This window comes from Gracilinanus agilis, unplaced genomic scaffold (genome assembly GCF_016433145.1).
Source record: "Gracilinanus agilis isolate LMUSP501 unplaced genomic scaffold, AgileGrace unplaced_scaffold188, whole genome shotgun sequence".
Taxonomy (NCBI): domain Eukaryota; kingdom Metazoa; phylum Chordata; class Mammalia; order Didelphimorphia; family Didelphidae; genus Gracilinanus; species Gracilinanus agilis.
Window position 1 is genome coordinate 5,601 of NW_025350026.1, and position 13,229 is coordinate 18,829.

A 13,229-nucleotide genomic window follows, 5' to 3' on the forward strand; every position below is an offset into this window, starting at 1 on the left:
GAATTTCTCCAGCTGGATTCGTTAATTTTTATCAGTAGTCTTTATTTGGCCCTGGAAGTAGAATGCTAAGTCCCAAATCTTAGCAAGGGAGGTCAAGGTGACCTAGAATACAGTTTGTGGCCAAGATCATTATCTTTTTTTTTTTTTTTTCAAACACACACACACACACACTTACAAGACCAAATGATGACTTCAGGACACACCACTCACTGCATCAGAGAAAATGAAGGTTGGAAATAAAAGTCCTTATTAACTAGAGGAAATCTACAAAAAGGGCAACTTGGCTTGTCAAGTCAGTGGGCTGGAGTGCAAATTCTTGCTCATCCATGAATATCTCTCTCTGGACCTTTAATTTCATCTGTAAGATAAATGTATTTGGCGGGGAGGAGGTGCGTGCAGAGAATAGCTTGGTCTATTGACCTGCCCTCCCAAGGATGAACCGCTATTACTCATTCCTGTTTATTTGAAAAGATGTCAAAAGGAGCCCTATACCAACTCTGCAAGGTGGAATTTGGCCCATCTACATTGTGCAATATTGTATCTGCATCAAAAAGCAAAATAGTTGCCTGAAAAGACCATTTTACAGATGATGAAACAGACTGAACCTAATGGGAATGAAAAGTCAATTCAGACCATGAGAAATTGGCATTTGAATCTTTCCCCTAGGTCCTTAAGAAACTACTAGAGATGAGGGGGAAATGGGAGGGAGAGAACATGGGTTCCAGCTAGACAAGTCAGTTAACCTTAATTGTCTAGCTCTTACTACTTTACTTCCTTTTCTGCCAAGAAACTGATATATTTAATATAGATTCTAAGACAGAGTGTAAGGGATTTTAAAAAAAAAAAAGAAAAAAGATACTTTCTCCCACTAATATATGTTGCGATGGCTTCTCATTGTGTCTTCACTAGTAAATCAAACCTTCCCCAGAAAGACTACACCCCTTCCCTATCTCTAAGCTTTAACTCCAATTGGACTTCCCAGATTCCAATTCCTTATCTCTTAATTCTCTAAGATTTCAATAATATTGATATCATTATGTACTGCCCCCCTCTTGAGGGCAAGTAACTATTTGTATACAAAAGTTAATATTTGTCAAATGCCCCAATATGGTGAGGGTTTTTGGTAGATATGTGATTATATTTTTGTATTAAAGGAATGTCGAATTCTTTAAAAAGTAAGTCCTTGCAAGGCATTTCCTCATTCCCAGGTTCTGAGTTTTCTGCTTGCTACTCAGAACCTAACTTCTCTTGTAAATGGGTTACTTCAAATGACCATAACTCAGCAGCCATTCTCCAGACAGAAGTTGTAGTTTAATCTACTTTTGAGGTCTAGTAGAAACAAATGGAGCCCCCAAGGCATCACTGTGGTACACAATGAAATACTGATTTGGACTCAAGAGTTCAAATACTACCACCGATATTTTTACTGCTTCCTATGTGACCTTGGAAACAAGTCTTATTATGGCCTCCCTTTTCAGACCACAGTTTCCGTGTCTATAGAAAGCAGAAGGGTAGGAGGAAGTTGGACATCTGTCTCCCCTCTGACAACCTCAAACTCTTGTGTTTTTTATGACCCTAAAGACCTTGACCTTCTCTTTGCATTTTCTCATCTGTAAAAAGAAGGGATGGGAGGGAAATAATGGTTGAACTAAAAGATTGATCTATCCCCCCACCCCCGAGGAGTTCTACCTTCTCTCTCTCTTTCTCCCCTTCTCCCCCACACACCTCATCTCATAAAATATACATATATGTGTATATACATATATATATATATATGAAATAAGGCCATAAAAAACTGGTTTGGGGACAGTCTATTAGTTAATTGGTCTATATAGGGATCAGAGTAATAGCAATGGAACCAATATATATATATATATATATATATATANAGAAAGCAGAAGGGTAGGAGGAAGTTGGACATCTGTCTCCCCTCTGACAACCTCAAACTCTTGTGTTTTTTATGACCCTAAAGACCTTGACCTTCTCTTTGCATTTTCTCATCTGTAAAAAGAAGGGATGGGAGGGAAATAATGGTTGAACTAAAAGATTGATCTATCCCCCCACCCCCGAGGAGTTCTACCTTCTCTCTCTCTTTCTCCCCTTCTCCCCCACACACCTCATCTCATAAAATATACATATATGTGTATATACATATATATATATATATGAAATAAGGCCATAAAAAACTGGTTTGGGGACAGTCTATTAGTTAATTGGTCTATATAGGGATCAGAGTAATAGCAATGGAACCAATATATATATATATATATATATATACATATATATGAAATGTAGAGATATATTTTATAATAATATAATCATTGTAATTATATTAGAACTTTAGAATTAGAAAATGCTCTCTAAGAATATTATTTTACAGATGAGGAAAACTAAGGAAATTGAGAAAGCTATTCTCAGTCTTTTAGAGATAAGGAATTGGAATTGGAATCTGGGAGTCCAGTTCTGGAGTTAAAGCTGGAGCTTGTTTTTTGCTAGTGAGAAGCTGGGATTTGAATCTAATTCCTTTGATTTCAGAAGTAAAGCATCACTAGCTCTTTTTTTTTTTCAGTGCAATACACTTATGTTTAGAATGCTTCCAAGTATTGGGGTTTACAGAATGTGAATGCCTCTAGAGATCAGAACTACCTTTTGAATATACATTCAAATGTATTTTTGCATATAACTGTATAGAGTTTTCAATGGTTGGTAGTCTAGTTCATGATGCTGAGGGGAAAGTGAGGTGAATCAGGAAGGAGGAAGAGAAAGGATCTCAGGTGCTACACTTTGTAGTAAAAGTGGTCATCCTTTGAGCTTTTAAGACCTTGGCTGGATTGCAAGTAACATTATCAGTTAGGAATGCTAGAACAAGGAATGGAATGATTAATCATTTTTACCCTGCTTATATATCAAGCTCCAAAAGAATTGCCTTTTCCAGATAGGTTGATAAAATAGTACTTAAAAATAAAAAACACACAAGTCAAGAAGGTTCAAGAGAATTTTTTTTCAATTACACCTTTTGTCCAAGGGTTGCAGGACCATTTAAATCAGCCAGCAGTTGTTGTTTTTTCCCTTGGTTTCCTGCATGAACAGTTCCTGAGAGGGAGGGAAATAGAAAAAAAAGAATCTTAGAGAATTAAAAAGTATATCAGAAATACATATCGATTCGGGTCCATCTTTTTTCTAATCTTTTTCCTATGCCAGATCAAATAAATCCCTTTTTTTTGTTGAAAGGCACATTTTCATTTTGGAGCATTTTCTTCCAGGGGTAATTTTTTTTTAAAAACATTCAAAAGCAAGCCTAAATACCTATAAGATCAATGAAGTCTAATAACTCCTACTATGAAGTTGGAATTTAAAAGTTCATTTTTTAGACACAATTTGTACTCTATCAGGGAAAAGTTGTACCTCAGTTTCTCCAGATGTAGTTTACAGAGGACATTCTTCTAAAAAGAACATGAACCACAAATAAAGTGTTTTGTTACTAGAAATTATAATCAATCTGCTATGATTTTCAGCTGGATAAAGTGGCAATTCTGATACCTACACCCCTTCTTCTAGATTATGGAGCAATAAATAAGGGGAGAGGCATGGGGGGGGTGTCAGACATTAGAATAATTTTCCTATAATGAAGGAGGTGTGATTATAAAAAATACTAGGGGAGGACTAAATTATTGGGGACTGCTTGTGGCTTTTCTGGATGCAGAAGTTTTTTCATTGACAATATTGAGTCAAGGTTGCATTTGACAAGAATAATGTGCACTGGGTTTTTTTTTTGCAAGCGTGTCCAATTCTTTCTTAAAAAAACTTTTTTTTGGAGGGAAAAAGGCCATGAGGAGGATTGTCCATCCCTTGGGCACCTGGGGATAAATGACCTGAATGGGGCGCCAAGTGACTTTTGAGGAATGGTTGAATTCAATTCCTGACAACTATTCTTCTAGTCCTGCTCTGTCTTATGGTTTCACCACCTGGCTTACTTCCTCTTCCAATAAGAGAGAGATCATGGTGGACTGGAGTGAGAAGGGGGCTGAGATGGCAAGACAGTTATTATAATATAAACTAACTGTTAACTAGACTCTACTTTTGAAGACTGTGAGATAGTCCTCCCCCAACCCACAGGGGTTCCATCAGAGCAAAGAAAAATCGTCATGGACTTTTTTTTTTACCAGGTTTCTAAATTTTATTGAGATGATGATGTTATTAGGGGGGAAAAAAACGCCATCATAATACATTCCTCATTTCCTCAAGCCTGGATTTTCCCCAATCAATATGTTTTCCTTCTCTGATCGAACCTCTGGTTCCCCTGGCAGACCCCCTGTCCTTTTTTTCACTGTGGACTGATGTTGCTAAGTCCAGCAGCTCTGAGCTCTTGGTGGGATCACAAGTTGGAACGGTAAGTCCTGTGAGCTGTGAGGAAGGACAGAGATAGGGGTAGATTTTTGTTCCTAGTTTAAGCGTATACCCCTAACTACCCTCAACTATAATCATGTCAGTTGTGAGCAGACACATTATAAAGCTCTCAGAGTCAGATGCACCAGGGAGTCATGAGAGAATTTAGGGGAAAAAAAAGACCTAAATTCAAATTGATAACCCTTGAGTCTTATCTGGAGCTTTATAAGGTTAACTGTTTTTTTACAAAGCAATTTTCCATCACAAGAACCCTTGCAAAGGAATGTTATTAATCTCCCCAACTTACAGATGAGGAAACTGAGGTACAGAAGTAGAAGCCTTTCCTTTCCTATGATCACACAACATCTTGGTAAGTGGCAGAGCCAGGACTTCAAAACTTGGGGTGTTCTCCTGACCCCCCCATGGGTCCAGGGCTCTTCCTACTATACCACCCTGCCTCTGCCTCCACAGACCCACTCGGGTCAGGTATGCTGTGTGTGTAGAAGGGATTTTCCTGTATTGATTAGGGGTGTGGACTTTATAGAAGTGACCTCTGAAGTCCCTTTTTTTTTCAACTCAAGATTTTAGGGTTCTAGGAACTCCTCATTCATCCCCTTAACTCACCTTCATCACTTCTCTTTCTGCTCTTCAGCCCAGTCTTACGATATTTCCTTTTAGAACCAGCTCTTTTGACCCCCTTGTGAGGAGCTCTGCTCTTATTTCTCCTCCCTCCTTTGCTTTTCATCCTCCTGTTGGTAGACATGTTGCTCGCTGCCAGTCTGGGGGCTTTGAAGAGCCGAAGGCCAGGGGCTTGTCTATTTAAGCCTTTGGCCATTATGAGGTAGAGAGGGCGGGCCTGAGCAACTGGGTGTGGTCCCATTGTGAGATCCTACCTTTATGGGCTTTGGACCATATATGGAAAAGAAGAGGTAGAGGGAGGGCTTTTTTTTTTTTTTTTTTAATTATCACAGCTTAGGGTCTCTCCAGATAACAAAGTCATTTTAATATAAGTAATGAAGTTAAATTAACTATTTACTATTTGGCAGATTCTTAAAACAGGGGACTTCATTATATTATGGACATCTTTGGCAGCTTAGTAAAGCCTATGAACCTCCTATCCAAAAAATTTTTTTCAATGCATGAAATAAAATACTTGTGGTTACAAAGGAAACCAATTATTTTATAATACAGTTTATGAAAACATTAAATAAAAACAGTTTGCCTCAAAAGATTGAGTTATATGCACATAAGAAAAATGTTCTCCAACTCCTTTTAAGTCATTTTCCACTTGGATGTTTCTTTTTAATCTTCAACTTAACAGTTTCTTCTTCTCTACCCCTCTCTTCGGATTTGAAATCTTTTATCTCATTCCTAGTCAGGAAATCAAATCTATTGATTGATTATCAACTTCAAACTGTTTCTGTTACTAGAGGGCATTTTTCTCCCCTAATTCCTACTTTCTTGTTGTGTAGATGTTTCTGACTGACTCTTTGTGATCCCATTTTGGGTTTTCTTGCAAATTACCAGAGTGGTTTACTGTTTCCTTCTCTAGCTTATTCCTACTTTTACAAACCTAGAGGAGACTCATGGTCTCACCTCCTGCCAATATTACTGCTTCCTTGCTACCTTTATTGACTTAGTCCATCCAAGTATACCTGTTCTCTAATCTAATCTGTATACTTCTGCCAGATTAATCTAAAATGTTTTCATCTATCACTGACTGCTGCATAAACACCAGTGGCTCTCCACTGCCTCAGGGATTATACTCAATATATATTATTACTCTTAAATTTCTCTGATTTTGAAACTTTTCTTTTTACTCCTCATTTTTAGACGAGAATCAGGACTTGTATGGGTTATTGCCTGAAAACTCTTTCTTCTAAATGTGACAAATACATCTCAAACATTTCTTTCACAGACTTTGGTATAAACATTCAAAGTCCTTCTCTGTTCTTTTAAGGATAAGACTCTTTCCTACATTTAATTTATAGTAGGGCCCTAGGGAGTTCACTATATGTTTTGTGTGGGCTATTATTGTCTCATTGGACCACAAGTGTCAAAGTTTGAAGGACCCAGAAACTATCAAATCCAAGTTCTTGTCTTATAAAAAAGGAAGTTTGAGACTTATAGAAGTGGAGGAATTCACACAAAGTAACAGAGTACTAAGGGCAGGGCTGAGACTAACATTTGGGTCTCTTAACTTTGTCATTTATTATCATACTATCATTGTTTACCCAGAAGAGATGTGTTTTATATTGTGTCCCTCATAGTGCCTATTGTATTATTAAACCCAAAGAGAGTCCCCAATGCATAACTTGTTGATCAATGATAAGCTTATTGTTTGTCTTTAATCTAAGATTAAAATTCCTGTTCTATATTCAAATTTTCCTATCTTAAGATATCTTCTTTGTTTCCATTATCCTCTATTATATTATATATATACATATACACACATATGTAAAACTTGACATCTTATATATATTATACCTTATAAATATCTCTCTATATATTTATTCATCTAGTAACTTTCACCTCACCCAATTTCAGTGTAGAATGTAAATGCTTTTTGAGGGCAAGAACTATGTCATTAAAAAAATTACAAAGATATTTCCAGTAACCTAGGGTTAAGGTATGGTGCTTTGCACATAATAGTTGTAACATTGAATGAATAAACTAAGTGCTAGATGAGGAGATTTATACCTTAAAGATGTATGTAAAGCCATTTAAATTAAGTTCATAGATGAGGGATATCAATGAAGACTGGATTAATCAAAGAAGGACGTTCATGGTCAAGGTGGCTTTTGAACTTGGGAGGTCCAGTTGGGCTGTAGCATGGGATAGAGTGGATTATATAACATAAAACCAGGAAGGTAGACTGGAGCCAGATGATAGGAAACCTTTAAAGTTAAGTTTTTATTTAATAGGCAGCTGGGAGCAAAGGAAGACTTTTGAGTGAGAGAATAATAACATGAATGAGGAGCATAAGAAGAGTGTAAGAAGGAACTGTGGGAGACAATGATGATATAGAGCAAGATTATCCAACAGATAAAAAGTTTTGAAGGCAAGATAGGGAAATCTGCATTTAACTATATAGATCTTTCTGCCCCACCTCTATTTTTCTTCTTCTTTGTTATTCTATAACCAAGAAGACAGATGCTGGTAAGATATAGTGGCTAGAGAAATGGTCCAAGAGTCATTAAGATCTGGGCTTTATCATCCTTATGACTCCCAGACAGCTTTTCAAGACCATATAATCTTGGCAGAGGAGATCTCAATTCATTTTATAGAAGTTAATTTCCTTAACTAGGAGTTCCCTACACCAATAAAATAGTAGGTCCTTTCTTAAAACCAAACCAAAACAAAAAATTCGCAAACAAAACCCCCCCTCCCACATTACCCCAGAAAAAATTCTTCCAACTTTCCAGGAGTTCTTAAAGCTTTAGAAAGTCTCTTCCTTAAAAATGAACTAGGCACTCCTACCTAAACTTCTCCCAACAAATGATTTCCAGGCTTGGAAGCTAGATTCCTCAGCATAAAAAGGGCAACTTTTCAAGAATTTCCAGATTGTTCCTAGACCTTCTTGGCTATTATATAAAAAAGCATTCCAGATTGGTGTTTGCCATCACTTTCGAATTGGAATACAATTTCTTTCTTCTTCTTCTTCTTTTTTTTTTTTTAATATTATTTCTTAAAGGGAAGAATTTAGGACTTTTTTTTCTACCCCAGTACCCTCCTCACAGGGCCTAGTACTGTGCTAAATATATTAGTTGGTTCTTTAAAAAAATATATCTATCCATTTTTCTGTCCATAGATGTGTTAAGGCAAAAAGATTTTTTGTATTAAATATCAGGTTTCTCTCAAACTATTTAGAAGCAAGTCACATGTTTTCCTTAATTGTTTTGCTCATAAAAAGCTGACTCTCCTTAGGGTCAGGGTTCTAGCTTTATGACACGGATAGAATTTTTCATATTTTGTCAGAGAATTCATCAGTTTGGTTCCCCCAAATCAGGCACATACACTGTCATCATGAAAACATGACAAAGGGCTGCCATTTTCCCCTTTCAACCCCTATAGTGGTTTGGACAGTTCTAAGTAGAAATGGAGGATTGTGAGGAGGAAAAGCCCTGACTGTCATTCAAATTGATTGGTCTTTCAACTAAGCTTTCCTGGTCATAGTTATTGGAGTAAAAATTCTGGGTCACACCCTATTTTTGACATAAGAATTGAGAATGTAGAGTTGGGTGGGAGGAGTAATTTTAGATAGGTTGGGAATTAGAGGACATTCTTTCTAATGGAGAAGGCCAGCCAAACTTAGAGTAATAAATATACTTTCTTCTTCACAATGGCTGTCTTTCCTAAAACCCCTCAAAGGAACTCATTTTGAAGGGTTAAAAGGCATTTATTTTCTGTGATGGCCATAGAGGCAGAGCTATATTTCTTTTCCCCACCATGACCCCTCCTACCCCCAATGGATTGATCTTGCCAAGGAGAAGCTGAGATCATCTGGAGGAAAAAAGCCAGGCCCAGGAAACTTGTGGAAAAAAAAAAAAACAAAGAAAAAGAAAGTCCCCTTTGCATAGTGAGTCTGGAGCATAACCCCTCCTCAACCCTAAAACAAGAAACTTGAGTAGACAGAAAGCCCAATGGGGGTGTGTGTGAGTCATAATCAAAGGGTGCGGTCAATAGGGGTGTTTAGATTGGACAAAGTATCTGGACTCATGGGGTTGGGAAGGATCAGATGCCCAATGATCAGACCTGTTCCTTTCTTCAACTAACTCTACCATGGTGTAAAAGCTAGTGATAAGTTAGGCAGGTCTAGGGGAGGCCACATGTGATCCTAAGAAGGCCTGGAGGTAGCTATGTCCAAGAAGCACAGCCAATTCTGAGTTCATTATTGTTTCTTGAGGTCAGGTCACTGACCTTACCCAATCAAAAACTTTTCCTTCTTCTTTTTTTTTTATCAGATGAGGAAACTGGGACATGCATGAAATAGGTACTTAAGCTGCCCAAAGTTTACTTAGCATCAGGGATGACATGAAATTCCCTTTTTCTCTCCCATCTGAACTATCCCCATGAAGCTCACATGGCTCTTCTGTAGCTCTGAGTTACCCATTGGCATTGGAACGTGGGAAAAGATGGCTGGTTTTCTGAAGAACCTGACATCAGAAAACAAACTTGCTTTTCTCTCCCATCTCCCTACATTGGCTTTGGGTTTGGGTTTGGTTTCATCTTACTTGGAGACAGAGGGGTGACCCTGTCAGTTTCTTCTTACATATGGCATTTATGAACCTGAAAATAACATGTCCTCTTTCATCTAATAACTCCTTTGACTGAATCTTCCAAGCTTTAGGTAAAAATAGGGTCAGGGGATTAGGGTGTTTATATATTGATAGGCTCCCTTGATCTTGGGTTCCCCTTCACTTCTCCATTTCCAGCTTACTCTATTAATTTTCCTGGGGAGTCCAGCTCTTGTCTTCACTGGGCTGGTTCTTCCCAGCAGGATGGGGATTGGGGCTCATTAAGATCGAGCATCGTGAAGCTGCTGACAGTCCTTACATATGATGACTCAGTATAAATCCCTCTCTGAAACTTAAGTCTCTCCAGATGTTGACCTCAGTTTTGAATAAGGGTCCCTCTTCCATTGTGTTCTGCCTGTAAGCCCTACCTACTGTGTTGCTTGCTGCATCTCTCTGCTACTGGATAGGAGGGAGAGAGCTATAGATAGGAGCCTTGATGAGACCAGGATGGGACAGGATTGGAGTTGGAGAGTTGGATAGGAAAGGTTGATAATGAGAGGGAGGGGTGATTTCTGAGGTTAAACAAGTTCCCAATTCTAGAGTAACAGAGACCAGGTTTGGACAGATAAGGGGGAAAAGTTGCACTCAGTCCAACCCATCTGGGAAACTAAAGAGCATTTTTACTGTAACATCAAGTACCCTAAAAGCTCCTGAGATTGCTTTTCTTGGATAGCTAACAAATTCATTTTAGGAACTTCTCTTTCTCCTTTAGTCTATTTGCTTGTTGCTCCCATCCCCAGTATTTTCTCTCTATGGTCCTTCCTTCTCAAGAGCAACTCGGAAGAGTCTGATGATAGAGACTGCAGTTCCAAAGAACTTAGGGATATTTCATAAATTTGAAGATATCTTTTCAGGATAATGAAATTCAGCTTAACAACTTATACCTACTATGAGCATGTGAGAGGGAATTATATGTAGCCACTTCATTCCATTCTCGTAGAACTTTTAAAGGCCAGCTTGGAAAGGTAGTGCAGTTTAGGGGTAATCATGCGATAGAGGTAGGGAGGCTTGGCTGATCTTGGAGGTCCTACCATCTCTTCTAGCCATACAATTTTGAGATTCCAGTGGACATGACTATGACTTCAAACAGTTCAGGGGACTGTATATTTTCATGAAAATAAGGCAAAATTGTTTTGCTTCCCTCCTCTTCCCCAAGTTTTATTATACTAGATAATTTTTTCAATTCTTTGTACTTTTCTTTATATGGAGATGTATTAACATCAAATTTCCGGCATGAGAGGGCTGAAAAACAAAGGGAGTTTTATCTTTCCTTTTTTCCGGAGCTCTATTATTTAACAGAAAATCAAACTCCCTCCTTCCCTAATGCTTATAACTATTAATATAGTCCTACTCTGTTAATAGGCACAAGGCCTTCTTACCCATATTTATCAAATTTACCTACAGTCTTGCATCTATAAACACAAGACATATAGCAAAACTTAAGAGTCAAGATGGACTTTGAGTTCAAATTCCCCTTCTGATACTGCTCTAATGGGAAGGGAAAGGGGAGGATTCAGTGGCTTTTTTTATGTCTTTTGTCACTTCCTAACCTTTCCCTTCCCACTAGAGCTTTGTGACCTCATTGGACAAATTCATGTGCCTCAGGTTTCTTATAAATTGAGGAGGTAGGATTCCTCTCTTTAATGGAAAGAACAAGTCTTTGGAAGGTGGGACTTCAATTCTGATAACCTACTTGAGAGGGACAAAGTATGGGCAAAAAAATCAATATTTCCAGATGTTGCTGGTCTGTATTTTGTGAAGGGAGAATTTTGCTCAGTGGAAACAGTTCCCTTATAACAAGGAAATCTCATTTCTGGATACCCCAAACTATATATAATTGTACTTGAAATAAATTTCTCCTCCCATCTTCCTCTATGCATATGTATGAAGCCCCAGGTATCATATTATAAGTTGGAGAAGAGTTGTTTACTAGAGTTTCTAAGCTACTTTTCAACTCTAAATTAGTGCACAAAATTTCTTCCAAATGCCTAAGTGGAGAATTATGGTATAAAATATATAGGCATTTTTACTATCCAAACTATCAGTTACTAAAACTCATTCCTATACCTAATGAGTTGTCAACAAATATAGTTTTGCCGCCACTGTCTCTCCTGCTGAATGTGAATGCTTACATTATTGAAAGTTTGGGAGAGAGGCAACTTGCATTGGGTCGAATGATAAAGCAACCTTCAAAAATTTCCATGAAATCTGTTTTTGTTGGGAAATGTTTAAATTGATCAGTTTAATATTCACTCACAACTTTAGAAGCTAGCTAGAGCACCTGGGTCACACAAAGAGATCCCCTTCTACTTCTGGGTATTCTATAGACTGAATTAGAAACTCATATAAACTAAAAGAAGGTTGGAACTAAGAGGGTCTGATTACTTAATAGACTCCTCCAAATAATGTTTTATATAACACATAAAATACATGCTTATAGAGGAAACCAGTTATTTTGAAATAATGTGATCCCCACCCCCACGTTCATGAATCAAACTGATGTCTATCTTTTGCACCTCTTGAGTATCAGCTTGGACTCCAGGTTAAGAACCCCTGGCATGGAGAAGTTTAGTAGAATCCTTCATCTTACACTTGAAGACAGAACTCATCACTCTCATCATCCCTCGTGTCTCATATAGGTACAAAGAAACAGATTTGATTTTTTTTTTCTGTGTTCTGTTACTCAGGATATAAAGTAAAAGACAACTCCGGAGCCTTTGTTTGTTTGCTGCAGTGATCAGATTTTATTGACCAGAGGTTCCTGATACTGGGCGGGCTTTGGGGGGCTCATGGGACTTAAAAGTTGCAAAGTTGTTCTGGACGGTCCTGACCCTTTAACGTTGAGGTAGAAAGCAGGGGGCAGTGGCACCATAGGGAAATATGGGCCTCCTCAGCAAACCATACTCTTGCAGTGGTAATAACAGCAATTCACTGTGAGGAAACAGAGGCAAAGTTAAGGTTAAGGGGGGGTCCTGGGAATCTGGAGGCCCTTTGAGAAGGTTTAGCTTTATTTTTTTTATAAGTCTTTTGCTATTTTGTCATAGTATTTCAGGTCATAATATGATTTTGGATGTCATTTCACAAAGGGGAAAGGGTGAGAAGAGTTGATGAAGAAATATAAAAGGAGAAATAGAAGTAGAATGGATTGTTTCTAAAAGTAGTAGTAAACTGGCATCCCCCACCCATCAAGATTCAAGATTAGAAGAGGGAAGGAAGGGGCTTGAGAATTCTGCCTTGGCAAATTAATTTCACATACAGAAAAATGAGATCAGTTGAAGAGATGCCTGGAAGCTTGATATACAGAGGTATAGAAAAAAGGGGAAATAAAGTGGAAATGTACTATTCTCTGTCTCTAGGAGTAGTGATTGGGATTGACCATCATGATTCAAGATATAATAAGTGGGAGGGAAAGGGGTGAAACTCTTTATCAAAGGCAAAAGTTTTAAATTATTAACATGGACCCTCTTTTCATTTCCTTTAATCATAGTTCTCGGTGCTTTTCCTCAAATCCATTTCACTATCCTTATATTTCTAGAGTCAATCTAA

At 37.9% G+C, this 13,229-nt stretch overlaps 1 protein-coding gene across 1 annotated transcript; it reads right to left on the minus strand.

Moving 5' to 3' along the window:
* Positions 1-4,375: 4,375 nt before the first annotated feature.
* LOC123254269 (spermatid nuclear transition protein 1-like) lies at positions 4,376-5,149 on the minus strand. The gene is made up of 2 exons (XM_044683315.1): positions 5,011-5,149; positions 4,376-4,404 (listed from the first exon to the last, which is right to left on the minus strand). Exons 1-2 carry the CDS (start codon positions 5,147-5,149, stop codon positions 4,376-4,378), a joined length of 168 nt encoding a protein of 55 aa, XP_044539250.1.
* Positions 5,150-13,229: the final 8,080 nt, after the last annotated feature.

Coding starts and splice junctions, on each gene's coding strand:
- LOC123254269 (XM_044683315.1), bottom strand. CDS start 5,149: ATGTCTACCAACAGGAGGATGAAAAGCAAAGGAGGGAGGAGAAATAAG. Junction 4,405..5,010: donor CAGAAAGAGAAGTGATGAAG/GTGAGTTAAGGG, acceptor CCTTCCTCACAG/CTCACAGGACTTACCGTTCC.